This window comes from Scomber japonicus, chromosome 8 (assembly GCF_027409825.1).
Source record: "Scomber japonicus isolate fScoJap1 chromosome 8, fScoJap1.pri, whole genome shotgun sequence".
NCBI lineage: Eukaryota > Metazoa > Chordata > Actinopteri > Scombriformes > Scombridae > Scomber > Scomber japonicus.
In genome coordinates, this window is record NC_070585.1 from 20,629,724 (window position 1) to 20,646,492 (window position 16,769).

A 16,769-nucleotide genomic window follows, 5' to 3' on the forward strand; every position below is an offset into this window, starting at 1 on the left:
CAGTTCAGTTGAAAGAGAGAGAGAGAGAAAGAGAGAGAGAGAGAGAGAGAGAGAGAGAGAGAGAGAGAGAGAGAGAGAGAGAGAGAGAGAGAGAGAGAGAGAGAGATATGTGCTCAAGCATAAACTAAGTGGCCCTTTAAAACTACTATTTCCTCCTTGGACAGTTACTCCACTATACAGACATTCTTGAGCAGACTGGAGGGAGTTGTGCCCATATTAGGAACATGTTACCTGATATCTGGCACAAATCTTGCCTGGGAGGATAATGTGCCATCAGTCTCGGCTGTGTGGGGTGTGGCTTTCACATTCACATAATTCTGCTTTGTTTTTCTCAGATAAATGAGAAATATTTAACATATTTTGTGACTTTTTTAGTCATAGATGATTGCTGTTGCTTGTTTTATTATTGAGAAGTGATAGCCATTAATACGTTAAGATCATACATTTCTCGGGATGTTTCAAATAGTTTTATAAGATGTTGACTGAGTGAAGGAAAAATGTATTCATTAAATGGGATGATGTCAAATACCATTTGTCATATCATGTCTTAGATTTAAAAATATATATATATATTTTATTTAATCATGAAAGCAATGCAAGAAGAAGCCATAACAACTTAACTCTTTCCACATCACACACTAGTGAAGACTTGACCTTTCAGTTGAGAATAGAAAACGTCTCCCACTGACAGAATTCATTCCAGCGCTACCCGAGAACAAGGAATGATCCGTGTATACTTACCATCATTCACAGGTCCGGACTATTGGTTTGAAAAACAAGTGACACATACTGCAGAACTTGAAGTCCCCAACGTTTTAAGCTTATGACCTCTTAAAATGACACAGTGTTTAGCTGTGACTACTCATACGTTGTGAGCAGTATAATCAAATACTGACTTTTCATTCTGAGATAGTTTATTCTCTTCAAGCCTCAACTAAACAATCTGCTGTTCCACAGAAAAAGAGAAGGAAAAAACCTCTGAAAAACATAACAATTTTGTGCAGCAGAAATATATTTATAGCTCCTCTTCTTTGCTCACATTCCTAGGTGGAGCCCTGAATCCCAGGTTGAGAACCATTGGACTTTTTAATTTTGGCATGAGCCCATGTTGACCCTATTTGACATCTTTAGTAGTTGGTAGGCTTGAACTACCTGCCGTATAGCAAGGCTGTGGAGAAACCAGTTCTCAGTATAGTAATAATAATAATACTAATAAAAAATCCCTTCTCAGATTTATGCTCCTCAAATAAAATCTCTTCTGACACTAATCTAGTTTCATATTTCTTGTGAATGGAATGATCTCCAGAGTTTGACAGTTACAGTCTTACACAACCCAGACTTCCAGAAAAAAAATGAATGAGGTAAATGATGAGACCATTACGGAGAGGGCTTAATCAAAAGCACAGGCTTCTGTTTATTGATCTTTGCACGCACATGAACAGGTGAGAGTATATTTATACAGATGTAAACAGTCAGTACCTGCAACACAGAGCAAAAGAGAGAACACTATGTCTCCCTCTTTGTCTCACACACACACACACACACATATACTCATTAATACCCATACACACTTGCAAGCATGAATGCACACAAACACACACACACACACGCACACACAGACAGACACACTCACACAAGCAGAATTTGCTGTATAAAGATAAAGTGGACTGTCTGAAAAAACACAGAGCACAGCAGGCCTCTTTGGTCAGCTACTTCAGACAAGAGTCCAATGATCAAAGCCTATGGTAAGTCACCATTCAATGAACAGAGAGAGGGAGAGAAAGAGAACACATACTGGCAGAGCAGTAGGCAAATACCAAAATCTGTATGAGCTTTTGTGGAGTTCACATTATTTAATGTGTCAGTTAAAGAACATTGGCACACAATTCTGCTTTTACATATTTTTACCTTTTTTTTTCTTCTTCAGAGTTCACCATCAGCGGAGGATGAATAAGACTGATTCATGCTCTGTAGGAGTCACGGCAACATCATTCAAACAGCAGTTTGTTGCAAACATACAAAGTACCTGAATGGCAAAGTGATGAGATGGATCAAGTACAGTATGAAAGGAATTATTTCTTCAAAAAGTAGCAATTGAATTTATTTTCTATTCAACATCAACCCATTCATTAAAATGACATGAATTTACTCATTTTTTATATAACTTTCCAACACAAGGTGAATCATATAAAAGCAGCTGTTAGATAAAAACACACATCATAGCAAAATAATAAGACAGAAAAACATTCTGAGTGCAAATAAATGACCTTTTTTTTACTTCATCGTTTCCCTTCTGCCAAACAAAATATTCACAAACAACAAGTATAAAATGGTGGACAGAATAAATCATTTCCTGGATCATGTGGTGTCAAGAGGCATGTCCGATTAAAAAACAAAAAAACAAAAAAACAAAAAGGCTTTCTATGAGAAGTTCCTGCACAGCAGAAGATAACTGTGGAAGGAGTAGCAATATCAAAAAGCCTGCTCTTCCTTCCACCTCCATATCATCCCTGACACACGCACACACAACCCCAAACTATCCATCCTCATCAAGCTCTTTCTCTATCTATTCTCCATTTCTCTCACTCTTTTCTTTAGACCTGTTATCATCCTCTTACATCCAGTCATTTTTACTCTTCCGCTCACCAAGAGGGCTAACAGCAAAACCATTGTGTTTAACTAAGTCACCATGTCTGGAGTGTTTTCTGGCTTCTGTCCACATCAACAGTGCGTTGCTACGGTGACGTCCTATCAACATTTCCTGTTAAACCCGCATTAACAGCTGCTACTCCGAACCCCAAAGGAGATCAACAAAACCTTCCGTTCTTCTTGCACCAAAATAGCCTCTACAGTGTACAACGATACACTGAAACAAGACTAGAAGTTAAATGTAACACATTCCTCAATTGGTACCCTTTTAATAGTAGGTATTTATATGACTCGTGTGTTATTAATGCTCCTTAGCATCTTAATGCTACTGAACTACTGTTACACTATCAAACTACTCATCATTCAGTCAGGACCATCATTCATTTGTGTACAGCAGAGAAAAAGATCCAGCATATAAATAACTGTTTCCATTTTGGCAATTCTCCTAATGATGAACCACCACAGTGCCAATGCATATATCTGTTCATATCCAGCAATTAATTAATTTAAATAATCACCTTATTCACTAATGTCATGGCTCTCATTGAAAAAAATTAATACAGGGAAAAACTATTTTCTTTACTAACATCAAACTGTGTAATACCAATAGCCTGGTAGTAAGTTGCTTTAGTGTCAAATTGTTTTTTTTTTATTTTTTAGATTTGTTTCTTGATAAAATTTGATCCAAAGTCTTGACACCAATGCAACAATTGTAACAGAAAAAGAATGCACAAAGCTAAATGAGTATGAGAAATGTGATTTAGCTTAAAGTACTTAAGCTATGTTGCAAAAAAAGAATACAAAACATTTTAAGGTCGTCTGCATCCGGTTTTCACAAAACGTCAAATGCAGGACAAAAATGGCACTAAACCTTCTCCATTTGGATTTCATTTTTTAAACGACAGCCCTTCATTCTGCTGCAAGTGACATCAGCGTCTAAAATAAGGTGTAAATTCTCTCTCTATGTCACAGTCAAAGGTCGTTGGGAGAGATCCACAACTTTCACTGCCTTGTTGCACTGACTGCATCAGTGGCATTACATTGTTACACACTATTTACAGGCGAAAAGCACAAACTGACAGCCCAAACACCCACTGAGTATATTGCTACTTTATGGACGGAGGTGTCTGTTTTGTTTTTTAGTATTTTTTTTTTTTCTGTTTTGTACAAAGAAAAAATACCTGACTGCCCATTCTGAACTGGCTCGGTTTCCCAGAGCTGATCCAGTGTGGGCTGCCAGGTTTAAAACTATAATTCCCAGGCACTTGATTGAAACCAAATGTACAGTAAAGTTGTCCACTGGGTCAGCATGCCTCCAATCACACTAAGTGATGCACAGAGAGAAGGCAGCAACATTCACGGTCAGACCCAAAACACAAAAGCCCTCAACCTCCGGTACAAAGTAAACAACAAGCATCCTTTAGCATGCATATCAAAGTTATAGTACTCTTGTGATATACTGTACACAAATTAGCTAGTGGTTGGTACTTTGACTTGCATTACACACTAACACATGCTGCTAGACCCCCTGTGCAATGCTACAGTAAGGTGACTGACACACAAATATAAGCCAAACTAAGAGAAACTGGCTTTCAATTGAATACCGAAGAAACTCTGCAAATAAATAAGACTATATTACACTTATGCCAGATGGTATCGAAACAAGCAGAACAAGAATGAGGTAGAGACAGTGATTTGCCACTAAAGGAAGTGAGAAAATGTAGCTGCAAGGAAATATGTGGAGACAAAGCATGAGGAATGAGGAAAGGTGCAAGAGCAAAAAGAGAAAAAAGTGGAATATTCATGAGGAAAAAGTCAGGTACTGGTCTTTTGCTCAATGGCTCGGGTCGGTTGGAGTGGGACGGTTGTCTGGGTCTGCGTTGAAGGACAGATCTTCACATCCGTAAGCGGTGATGGGGGTCTGTGAAGGGAGGCTCTGAGTCATCCATTGGAAGCACCAGACGTGTGCCCCTCATCACCAGCTCATGGTCTCCATACGTTAGCTCTCTGTCCAAGTCGTCAGAGGTGACAGCACCAGCAAAGGCTGGAACGCCACTGGTGTGGGCACCGGAGGCGTCTGTACTGACCGTGATGTCGCCATAGGTGAGGCTGATATCACCATCTGTCAGGATGAGGTCGGAGTCATCATCCTTCAGCTGGCACTCATTCTAGTAATGAGGAAGAGAAGGATGTCAGATACTCATTTACTGCATTTAAACTGTGCACAAAGTAGAATAAAGGAGAGGATGTGACTTTAACGCTCTATAACCACTGAATGAAGCAAACATTTCACCAGTAAAATAAGAGTTTAAAATAGAACGTCTGGGCTGCATGATTCATCATAATAACTTTTTGTGGAGCAGTAATACAGGATGAAAACTGAACAAACATGGTCCTGTCAAAAATAGCTCCTGTATGAACCAGCGTCTGACCTCAAAGGCCTGTTGGCTGGTGAGGAAGCGGGCGAGGGGGCCACAGCAGGGAGGCAGTGTGGCTGTGAGTGGGGGGCCGCTGTGAGTCAGGATCGGCTTCAGGTAACTGGAGAGAGGGCTCAAGTCAAGGACAATTAACATAGAAAACAAGCTCTGACTGACAAAGAGAGATATCTGTGAATGCTAACAAAGTATACTGATTACTGTGTAATTATAGGACAAAATAACACAAAGTAAATTCATGAAATTAAGCAATTCATTAAAATAACTGAACCTTAATGACCGTAACACAATGACCTTACATGACCGATGAAGATCATTTGTCTTCATGTCTATACGTGGCACTCCCTCTACTGTCTGACACTGTAAACTACAGAAATCAACACAGCCACAAGCAAGCACTATCACTAGCATTATCTGTCTAGTACAGTGATTCCAAAAGAGGGGGCTGTGGCACCCTGAGGTGCCGAAGGACTGAACAAGGGTGCCACAACATTGATCATCATTGTTCAACTATTCTGTGCTTTTAATAGTTTCACCACATTAAAAATAATCTACAAATATCAAAATCACCATATTAAATGCAGGTAGTTGCAGTTAACAAGACAACCCACAATTGCAGGTTGTCACAGTAACAAAACATGTTTTCTGCAGGAGCTCAACAGTGTGAGCACCAGAGCATTGATGGAAAGAGTTTAGAAAGTAAACAGAGCACAAAGAAATGCTGAAACACCTCAGCTTCCAAGTGACAAAGCTACTCTACTACAGGGTTCATAGACAGGTTTTGGCTGCTTGTGGAAGACAAATATCCATCAATGTCCATGAACATTCACTATGGTGTTACACATTCCCAAATTCACAAGACAAGGACAAGGATGTCCTGTCAGTGGATCAGAACTGCAGGTTGTTCTCTCTCTCCATTAAAACAACCAAAACATTTTTATGGTTTTTGTTTGTTTGATTTCCCTTGTACATATTAAATATAAGCTAATATAAGCTTTAATTGAAGAAAATGAATTAAATACATTTAACATTTTAATGTATTGAAAATGATATATCTGTAAATCTGCACATCTCTTGGCTTTTATTGAAATATTGACAATGGGCCATTGATATAATATAAATCATATTGTAATTGTAATAATATATCATATTGATATAATATAAAATTAGTATAATTTAAAATAATATATTATTATATCATAATAAATTCTTAAAATTGACATGCTTCTGTGTACATTTAGGTGCAACCTATATTGGGGATTGGGTGCCATGACAAAAAATGTCCTTTAAATTGGTGCCATGTCAAAAAAAATTACAAATTTATAAAGTTCTAACAATTGTAATGAGAATTAGAATTACAGCAGCTTATTAGAAATATACAATTTCTGTGAGCACAGACAAACCAAAACATGTTTTTATTCTCTAAAAGTTTATGACCTTGTTAAAAAAAACAAACAATCTGTTGCCAAAGGATACTTGTGGTCGAAGTTGTACCAGATTCTGAAAAGCCAGGCACTTTCTTGTTTGGTGCTCCTTCTCTCTGGGCCTTCAGCAATAGTCATCTGCACACACGTGCACACACACGCACACACACACACGCACACGCACACACGCACACACACACACACACACACACACACACACACACACACACACACACACACACAAACAGATAATGTGGTTTCAGTTTTTTCATGGTCTCTGTATTCTAGACACATTACAGTAGTAAGTATTTCACAAGGGCCACACTTACGGAGTTATCTTGATCAGAGTCCACGCCCACTCTGTTCAAAAACAGGAAAAGACACACACATGCAAATCAGTTGCTGTAATCAACTGTCAGAGCAGTACAGTGAAGTGGAGCGCGTTTCCCTCGTTTAACAAGTTCCTTCAGCAGCGAGGTACCAGGGAAACGTGTGCATACTGTATATTTTAAAGTGTCAAGCACTGACCAGAGTAAGGCAAAGGCTATCTTGAATGAGTCTTGGAGTTTTAACCTGATATCAATACCAGTAAGTTAAAAAGAACAATACCATGAGTGGAACAAAGTCTGAACAATCAGAGAAAAGCATTAGAAAGAGTCAATCTACCTGAAACCACCTAAAATATCCTGATGTGTTAAACTCCATCAGTGTCACAAAAAAAAAAAAAAAAAGAAAAACGCAGATTGTTTCCAAATCCAGTTTAATGTAGGACTGGATCTGATAGGAGGAGGAAAGGCATACCGTATGTGCTGGCAGGACAACATCTGGGTGGTGCCACCGCCACAAACCCAAACTGTGAAGAAGACCACTAGCAGTGTGGTGGAAAACATCATCTGACGGGCGTATGTGGCCGTGTCTCTGATTGACAGGGCAAAGGTCATTGCACCTCGCAGTCCTGCAGAGCACAGTGGGATCAATGTTAGACACCAACAAGCATCTAAGCTCCTTCATAAGACATATCAGTTGGTTGACAACTCTGTTTTTCTAGATTTACTTTTTTTTTAACTGTTATTTCAATCAAAATTACAATACAAGTCTTCAATACTAACCCGCAAACATCATCATGTGCTGGAAGTTGGACCTGATCTTGTTGCGTCGTCCCAGATTGAGGAGGAACGAGAGCGGGTAGATGTTAGCAGCTCTTCCCACGAACACCGACAGCTGGGTGGGAACAAGGTTAAGGAGAGGACAACAGAACAGAAAGGTAGTGCAGCCTCCTCACACACAAGCCACAAATATGATCAAGCAGCAGCTCATCAGGCTTTGTGTGCATTGGGTCATTTCGTATGCAAAGGATACAAAAGCTCCAACGATGAACATGGGATTAAAGATGTGGCTCTGGAAGGTGAACAGGGTCAGACCCATGTAGGAGAAAATGAAATTCTCTGCCAGGAAATTCAGCAATTCAAATAGCTGCAACACAAGAAAAACAGCATAAACTGCTTGATTGATCTACTGCTGGAGGGAATAAAAAGAAATAATTATATTCACCAATAAATAAAATATAACTAACATGACATCCACATCAACCAAAGTTGTATTTTAACAAGAAATTTGAATTTTTTTTGTTCATTTAAAAAAATAATAATTCTGCAGTACTAAAATGAAGGGTGTCATAAAGAGTTTTTATGACACTGCAATAGTGAAAGTAACTGAATATAAATATGTGCTGAGCCAAATGACATATACTTGCTTTGCCAACAAAACTATTGTATCACATTATAGTTTGTAAACTGGCACAATACTTTTTCACTTTCAAAACATTTCTTAAGCTGTTAACCACAGTCACAATGTGTTCTCAACTTTTGAGGAGGCACAAACACAACTCAAATATACTGTAAAAGAAAGGAACAGCCAGTTGTGTGTTATAGTCCATGTCTGACCTGTTTGGTCCTGTCCTGGGACTCAGGAGACAGGTTATTGAAGGTGTAGTGAGCCTGAGTGATGCCACAGAACAACACTGCGACCACACCTGCAACACACATTGAAGAAACATCAATACAAACTGATTATTGAAATCCTAATTTCTTTACCTAATGCTCTTTTGTAGGACAGCAAATTAAATTACAATATATTGTCACTATCTTGACGTGTGTCATGTTTGTATGTGGATGAGCACTGTGTGTGTGTGTGTGTGTGTGTGTGTGTGTGTGTGTGTGTGTGTGTGTGTGTGAGTGTGAGTGTGAGAGAGAGAGAGAGAGAGAGAGAGAGAGAGAGAGAGAGAGAGTGTGCGTGTGAGTGCGTGTGTGTGTGTGTGTGTGTGTGTGTGTATGTGTGTGTAAGTGTGTGTTACCTGTGAAGCCACAGGCCTCAGCCAACAGAAATGTGCTCCATGACATGAGGAAGAACAAAGCTGTCTCCAAAAGTTGGAAATCTCTCAGCTTGGTGAACTTGGTCACGTAAGGGAAATAGTCAAGGAGCTTAATAAGACCTCAGGAGAGTGCAAAACTAACTGTGCTAAAATTTTATCTGCTGCTCTCACAACACCTAAGAAACTATCAACTTGAAATAAGTGAATCTAAAAATAAATCTGCTATTGCAGTGGTGAGATCATTTCATTTGTTTCCAAAGCAAAGTCTACAGTGACTTTGCTTTCAAGGATAAAGTGAAAGCTTCAAACAGAAGCTGTCAAAACACTGTCGCCTGTTTCAAGTTAAATCTGACAGAGTACAAGAGCATACACAAGTAAAATATATTGCAACCTAATCCAATTATCTCTGCCTTTTTTATAAAAGGTTGTACAATTTACTATTTATTAATTAAATTGCTAATGGTACTATGCTGTGTAATTAAAAAAAACTGGGATTACTAACAATAAGTAAATAGATTTGATAAGATTTAATTTAACATTTAACTGTTGCTCATGCTTTGTAAACATGCCCTAGTGGATGGACTCAACATTATATTAATTAAGAAACTCGTGTAACAAATACTTAAACAATAAAGCAGCAGGAAGGATATGAGAGCTGTGACGACTCCTGTGGCCACTCCCAGAGCAAAGGAGCCACTGAAGACTCCAAGAAAAACCCCAAAAGACTTCAGCATTGCCATGACCTCAAAGATGTGACTGTTGTCTCCTTGTGGCTGGTACGCCACTATAGACCTGACAGAACAACAAATACATCCATACATTTAATGGCAAACATGTACAGAGAGTGTGTAGAGAGAGTAATTCATGTCTGAGAAATGTCTGTCTGAGAAATAACTGCTGACTGAACACATTGATGGAGTTGCACATTAGCTTATTATACTTATAAGTTATTAAGCTGCAGTTAAAGCCTGCATGATTATGCCTAACATGTTAATAGAGGACTTATTAGGCAGCTGCATAATCCACTGTTACAGTAGAGCCCTTTGTGTTGAAAACTCACTCATGTATACGAGAGGAATTATTTATAAGAGCAAAGCAGAGTAATGTAGAAGTCTGAGTGTTGGAACAAAAGTATATCAGACTCTATTTGCATAGTTCACTGTTAATACTTAACTACCTACGAAGGGAGCACAGTATCATGCATAAAAAGTCTCATACATACTCATACTGCTTAGAGCAAAGACCACGTAATGTATCCTTCATACTGCATATACACAGGAAAATATCCTCCAAGGTCAAGATGTAATGCAAAGGATACGGCACAAGACATCCTGTGCAGTGGTGGAATAATAGATAGTAAAAATACAAAATGTAATAGTGTCATTTTGCCGTTTCACCATTACATGCTATTAAATTCATGGTGTCAGTAAGGGAAAGCCATGACTATAGAGCTATTTCCTTCCTCTAAGAAGACTCAGTGAAAATAAAGATAGATTAGATAGCTAGATCTTATGATGTTTAGAGCATGTCAGGAAAAGTTGGCAACATAACTTTACTGAAATACCTCTGTCACTGCGTTATTGTGTGCTGTGCAGTACAGTTGTTCATAAAAGATCATTTCTTAAAGGAAAAAATCATCAAAAGTTGTATCAACACTAGACTATCCCCAGAAAGTGTTACCAAACCACCACACACACACACTTGGTTAAATCACTATTTGAACCAAGTGTGATTTAAGTAGATTTATTCATCCTCTACATTCACGGCCCCCACACTTATAGAACAAATCACCAGCTGTTTTGTCGATAAGCATTTTTGGCATTCTGCCTTCTGCTTTGGCTTTTGCATTTATTTAGAGTATGTCCAAAGATAATAGCAATGTGTCCTTAGTGGACCCACAACTCGCGAAAAGCAAAAACTAAATGAATAAATAATGTATGAATGAATAACCTAAAAACAAATTGCCGGTGATTTGTCATATTTGTCCCAAGGCACTGCAAAGGCACACACTGCCATGCTCTACTTAGTCCACCCGTTCAATGGGTTGGTCAGAGTCTCTCCACGGGGACTGGTCCCTCCACTGTGCTTGCTATTATAATTTAAAATTCTGTGGAAATAACGACAAGTCCCATGTAGAGCAGGAGAAAAGCTGAGTGTTAGCTTAGAGACCACTTAGTGTTTAGCATGGCATTAATGAAAAGCTGATATTAGGTTAGTTTAAGGTCATTGCTCCAGTGATACAAAATGCATAACTTGCACTTTTGCATTTTCTCTCGTGGGACACAAGTAACTTAGCAGCTCTGTGCACATTCAAGATCAATCGATGTAGACTGACGGTGCGTGTGTGACGTGAGACTTACGAGGACAGAACCACGGCCACAGCATCATTGAGCACACTCTCCCCAAACAGCAAAGCATACAGATCCACGTCTACCTGCAGCTCGTTGAAGATAGCTAGGACAGTCACTGTGAAACAAAGAGAAATTTTATTTTTACCACATCAGGATTTACCCAAATTAGGATACATCTCACTAAATGACATGGAGGAGGTTGTCAGTGGCTACGTCCCAATTCCAAACTAAATACTAAATAGCATGAACTATATATTCAGGTTAAAAGTGGACTATTGTGGAAGTAAGTGTATGAGAAATGAATATTCTTTACTATTATGTATGAACAGGAAATAATAATGGCCTTATAATTTGTGACATCTACAACAGCACTTGTCCCAACAGGGGTAGAATGTACTCAATGTAAGTCACATTTAGTAAGTTGCATAAAAGCAATAAAACAAATACAATTTTTGATCATTAATGACAATTTGACAACTTTGGCAACAGCAGCAAATACTAGTTTTTGATATTTCTCACATTATTTTTCTGTTTTCTGTGATATTGCGTCAGTTGTTTGCACGAGCAGTGAACCGATCCAATCTGATATACTGGCCATGACAAGTACCACATTAAATACATTAGAGTTAATACAGTTCTTTATCAATGGCATTATAAAAGTCAGTATTTCCACTGTCAGTAAAAATTATTCAATCATGTTGGGCTACCGACTCTTGGTGCCTGGTCCCACGTTACATTAAATGAAATCACCTCCAACAAAATAATTCCTGCCTGCTTTTGCAAGTCATACCCCTCTCTCTACCCATGTTTGCTGTCAAATTACATCACTGGTAAAAACGGCAATTGCACAAAAGCACATTTATGAAAAAAAAAATACTTATGTGCTACCAGCATTTAACAACTCCAGGAGCTAAAGTAAATCAAGCTGATCTTTAGTGTAACCTTTAAGCAGTAATTCATCACTGGACACTGAGCAGCAGCATACGCACCAGGGTCTGTGGCAGAGACGATGGCGCCAAAGAACAGACAATCGGTGAAGAAGAAGTCCCCACCCAGCTGTCCCAACTGCTTCATTAGTGTCACACAGCCGTACATCAGCAACCTGAGGGAGGAACAGCAGGTGGGTTTTCTTATTATCAAAAATAACATGGACTTTAATAGCATTGTGGATATTGTAACACTACTGTAACTGACATCTACCAGTAGTGCTTTGTCATGTCATGTCCTGTGCATAACGTGGCAGAAATTGTAAGAGGACTACTCGATTACTTAACTTCAGTAACCTTTAAAGTAAGAGACTGAGAACAGAAGTCGCAGAACTGAATTTGTGAAAACAGAACAGTGGAGCTTTGTCTTATTCTTACCCAATGACAAAACAAGAAATCACTGTCCCCAGAAAGGCATAAGCCAGGATGGATCCCATGTTACGGAAAAAGTGTCTCTGAAAGAAAAAAAACATTAAACCTGTCAATAATCTACATACTGACTATATTTTAAGTCATTCATCCACAATAAATGCTTAGAGAGATGAGAAAGTGGATTTAAGCATCTCACACTGAACATGTTTAAAGGGAGGTGTAGGCGAGAGCACTACAAATGGGCTGGAATTGGTGCTTTCTGCCTTATACCTGATGTGTATGTATATGTGTGGGGGCTGGGAGGGAGGGGGTACATGTGATGTGCTGTGTCCATCTCAAGGACATATGAATATGTGTAATGGAATGAATGTGTTTATATACTATTCTTACCAGTGAGACCAAAGACAGTTTTTTTGACAATAAAGTTTTTTCTATTGTATTCTATTCTATTCTAAAGCAGTAGAATGAGTGCTGGAAATACTACTTTACCCTTTTCAAGCTGTAGCCAGCATGAAAGATGATAGGTGGTAGGAGAATATTGAAGAACACTTCAGGGTCAAAGGTCACCTGAATCACAACAGAAAACAGCATCATATCACAGCTCTGAATCACAGTGTTAAGAAATCAAAGAAACAAATTGCTTTAATACTTCTAAGCGGTTGCATTATTGGATAACTGAAATAAAAGTATTAATTATAAATTACACATTTGGAAGAGCTTGGGGTAGCTTCCAGAACAATGAACAAAAGATAAAAGTCAAATGACAAGATGGGGAAAAACGGACAGCTTCTACACACAAACTCATCACAGCTGCAGCCTCTGTGGCAGTATTCATTTATTGCTTGTTTATGTGATTTTCTGAAGAATAAAGCATGAAATTAAAATGCTAGTCAGCAAACTGTAAAGTTCCAGATGTCAAATTTCAAGTTACCCTCAAGCAAAGGGAATCTGTCATCTTTCTTCCATATAAACATCTTTCTGTGATGTCTTTATACATCTCTGAGGGGGAGGGGCCATTTTCCACCTACATAACCAGAAGCACCCAAAAGTACTTTATCAGGCTTTAGATCCCCTAACTTGGTTCTGCACTTCTATAACTGAAAAAGCTATTTACTGTGGAGAATGTGAAGATCTCTGCCAATAAAGATGGAAAAACAAACCATGGAGTTTTACAATTTATATAAAAACGTCACGACACATTCATAAAATCCAAGCAACTCTGGCAACATACAACTTCAAACGATAACAAGATGACCTTTACCTTGCGCAGCATCTCGTTATCTTGCACCTCGTTCACCTCGTTGGCACTGATCTCTCCTTTCAGGGTGTACTCATAGAATTTGCCGCTGACGTTGACGAGCAGAGTGGCAGGGCTGGCATTCACATGGCAGCTCATTGTGACATTGCTAATATCCCGGGGAACGTGGATGCCATAGCGCAAGACCACACCAACAAGTACGCCTGGGTAGAACAGAGAGAGAGAAAGTGAAGAGAAAACATACAGAGGGGAGAACTGATTGACGTACGTAGGTTATGTTGAAAAAAGGGACATGCAGAGTGGAGCCTGAATGGATGCACTCGCTAGGATTGAAAGGTGGATTGGTCATGATTCTTGGGCTGCTCAAAGAGTCAGTGAGTCTTCCAATGTTTCAGAACTATTATTTAATGGGAATTAAATGGATGGGATGGGGACAGAGTATATTCCTAAACCCAGAAAGCCTGGCTACATATGAGCTTTTGCTATCCAATTTAAGTCTGGGAAACATCCATTGAAGTATAATTTGCTCTGTTTGAATGTGTACAACAATGTGGAGTGTTTAAATGATAACCCTAGAAAAGTTTGCAACTTTTAGACCTGTAGATCAGACCTGTAGATTAGACCTGTAGTCAGGGTGAAGTTGAGTGTAGCTTTGCTGGGAATTTCCCAAAACAAATTAAACTAAACAGATTGAGGGAAATGTCAATCAACCCATGCATGCCCACTCTTCCTGAGAGAATACTTAATTGCCCTTTTTCAGAGCAGACAGATTTACTTATCCCAGCAGGGAAACATAGATTAAAGTGCTCCAAAACATTGAGCCAGTGAATGAGCATGCACAGTACATGGACCCTGGAAGTGACACATTTAAATGGAATGCAGTCCTTATTGTTGATCATACCATTTGCGGTTTTCCTACTATGACATCAAAAAAATGTTTATTGTGAAAAAGGCAAAGTGAAACACCTGCATGGTTGGACTGTGTGTGTAGGGACTTTATCAACTATTAAAATTAGTCATTGTAGATATAAAATGACATTCAGATAACTGGCTGGGGGGAATTTTGATAAGAACCACATCTTATTATGGTTTTAAAATGGGATACAAAGACCAATAACTGTCACATCAGGTGTAGGAAGTGTTCAGATTGGTGTCTGAATGAAAAGGGGAACAGTCTATCACCTATTGTGCTGCGTATTCAAAGCAAAGTCTGTTTAACATCTTACCAGACACGAGCCTAAAAATAATGTACCAAAATAAGAAGGTTACTGTTTGTACTGTTGTACCTTTTGAGTCGAGTCATGAACCAGGTCTCATTTAAAATGTAAATCTTTGGCACAGTGTCACATAACAGGTTAAAAACTAATCTTTGGCTTTGCCAGACCAAACAACATCTAGGGAAGTGAAATTTTGGACTGGCTTTGCGATGCTAGTGTTTCTCAATCAGTAGTAGAAAGTACATTTACTCAAGTACAATTTTGAGATACGCTACTAGAGTATTTCGATTCTACTTTATACTTTCACTCTACTACATTTCAGAGTGAAATATTGTACTTTTCAGATGTCTATGAGTTAACAGCTCCACCAATAATTATAATATTTTCCCTCTAACCTTCTCAAATGGTTTAATTTCAATAAATGTAATCATTAAATCATCTAATATTTCACTAAAGATTCAGGAAAAAGTCAAAAAACTGAAAGCAGATTGGTGTATCAGAACTTTGTTTTTTCTTCTTTCCTCTCACATTAATCAACTCCTGACCCCTCAGATTTATCTGGTGACCCTTTGTATCATTAGGTTGGGAGCCACTGGTGTAAACTAGCTAACTGTAGGCCTATGTAAATACGTTAAAAGTAGCTCCACCTCCAGCAGCTACAACAGTAACATGCTGCTTACACACTGTTGCTTCAGTATTCATGATCTATTGATGTTACATAATATACAAAATATAACAGTCAGAGGGACCAAACCATTACGTTTACTGCAATACGTTAAATACACTTTGCTGCTTATGTACTTTACTTTCATGCAGGACTTTTACTGGTAATGGAATACTTTTATATTGCTGTATTTGTGGTGTTGTTTAGGTAAATGATCTGAATACTCCTTCCACCACTGCCAAAAATGCTCAGCTGCTCAAGTTTCATTTCAAAGACCAGGCAGGGTGCAGAGGTACAGCGGTAGCTGAGCCTGTTACCTTACAGCATCCACCTGCAACAACCTGGTGACTAACAGCTGACTAATTCATTGGCAGGATTGAGAGTCTTAAGCCTGCTACTGACATATAATCATTTCAAATCTAATCAACAATACAAAGTGATCATAATGGCACTGATGACGTCTCAGTCACGCTGGGACATCTCACCATAAATCATCGCCAGCCCGGTTTCGTGCAGAAACCTGAAGCGCCGGTGTTTGAACAGCCAGATGGTCAGGATGGTGAGGGTGAGGAGCATGATGAAGATAAGCAGGTCGGCGCTGTCCTGCCTGTGGCTCTCCTCAGCCTTCTTCTCTGTAACGATATTCTCCATGGCACTGTCTTCCTGAGGTGAGGATGCTCGGCAAACACAGACGCACACAGACAGGCTCACCAGCAGGAGCAGCCACAGCGTCCTCGTCGCTCTCCTGGCGCTGTTGACAGTCAATTTAAAGCCCATCTCAGCTGCTCGGCGGGCAAATGCGCCAACGTCGTCGTAGATAAACCCCAAACTTTGTGTATATATGTTACATGTACTGGGGGGGAGTGGACAGCAGAAAGACGACAGCAACAGAAGAATCGACCTCGGCCCGGAAGTGAAAAGTCTTCCCCTCCAGAAAGTGCACAATGTTTATTTCGAAATAAAAGCACCAAAGAAAATAATGTTGCTAGTTTGAACCAATTCAAAGAGACGCGATTTGGGGCCACGTATTTATTATCTCTAA

At 39.0% G+C, this 16,769-nt stretch overlaps 1 protein-coding gene across 1 annotated transcript; it reads right to left on the reverse strand.

Annotated features, from left to right (window-relative positions):
- Nucleotides 1-1,392: 1,392 nt before the first annotated feature.
- On the reverse strand, nucleotides 1,393-16,612 carry slc9a6a (solute carrier family 9 member A6a). The gene is made up of 16 exons (XM_053323941.1): nucleotides 16,213-16,612; nucleotides 13,850-14,049; nucleotides 13,078-13,155; nucleotides 12,595-12,671; nucleotides 12,220-12,332; nucleotides 11,240-11,345; nucleotides 9,530-9,671; nucleotides 8,862-8,967; nucleotides 8,452-8,540; nucleotides 7,868-7,981; nucleotides 7,618-7,729; nucleotides 7,310-7,463; nucleotides 6,838-6,868; nucleotides 6,561-6,646; nucleotides 5,082-5,187; nucleotides 1,393-4,817 (listed from the first exon to the last, which is right to left on the reverse strand). Exons 1-16 carry the CDS (start codon nucleotides 16,502-16,504, stop codon nucleotides 4,545-4,547), a joined length of 2,079 nt encoding a protein of 692 aa, XP_053179916.1. The 5' UTR covers nucleotides 16,505-16,612; the 3' UTR covers nucleotides 1,393-4,544.
- Nucleotides 16,613-16,769: the final 157 nt, after the last annotated feature.

Excerpts from the sequence above, each read along its gene's own strand:
- slc9a6a (XM_053323941.1), bottom strand. The coding sequence starts at position 16,504 with ATGGGCTTTAAATTGACTGTCAACAGCGCCAGGAGAGCGACGAGGACG. Across the intron at positions 9,672-11,239 it reads GTGGCCGTGGTTCTGTCCTC|GTCTATAGTGGCGTACCAGC; the intron begins GTAAGTCTCACG and ends TTGTTCTGTCAG. Across the intron at positions 8,968-9,529 it reads CAGGAGTCGTCACAGCTCTC|GTGACCAAGTTCACCAAGCT; the intron begins ATATCCTTCCTG and ends TATTTCCCTTAC.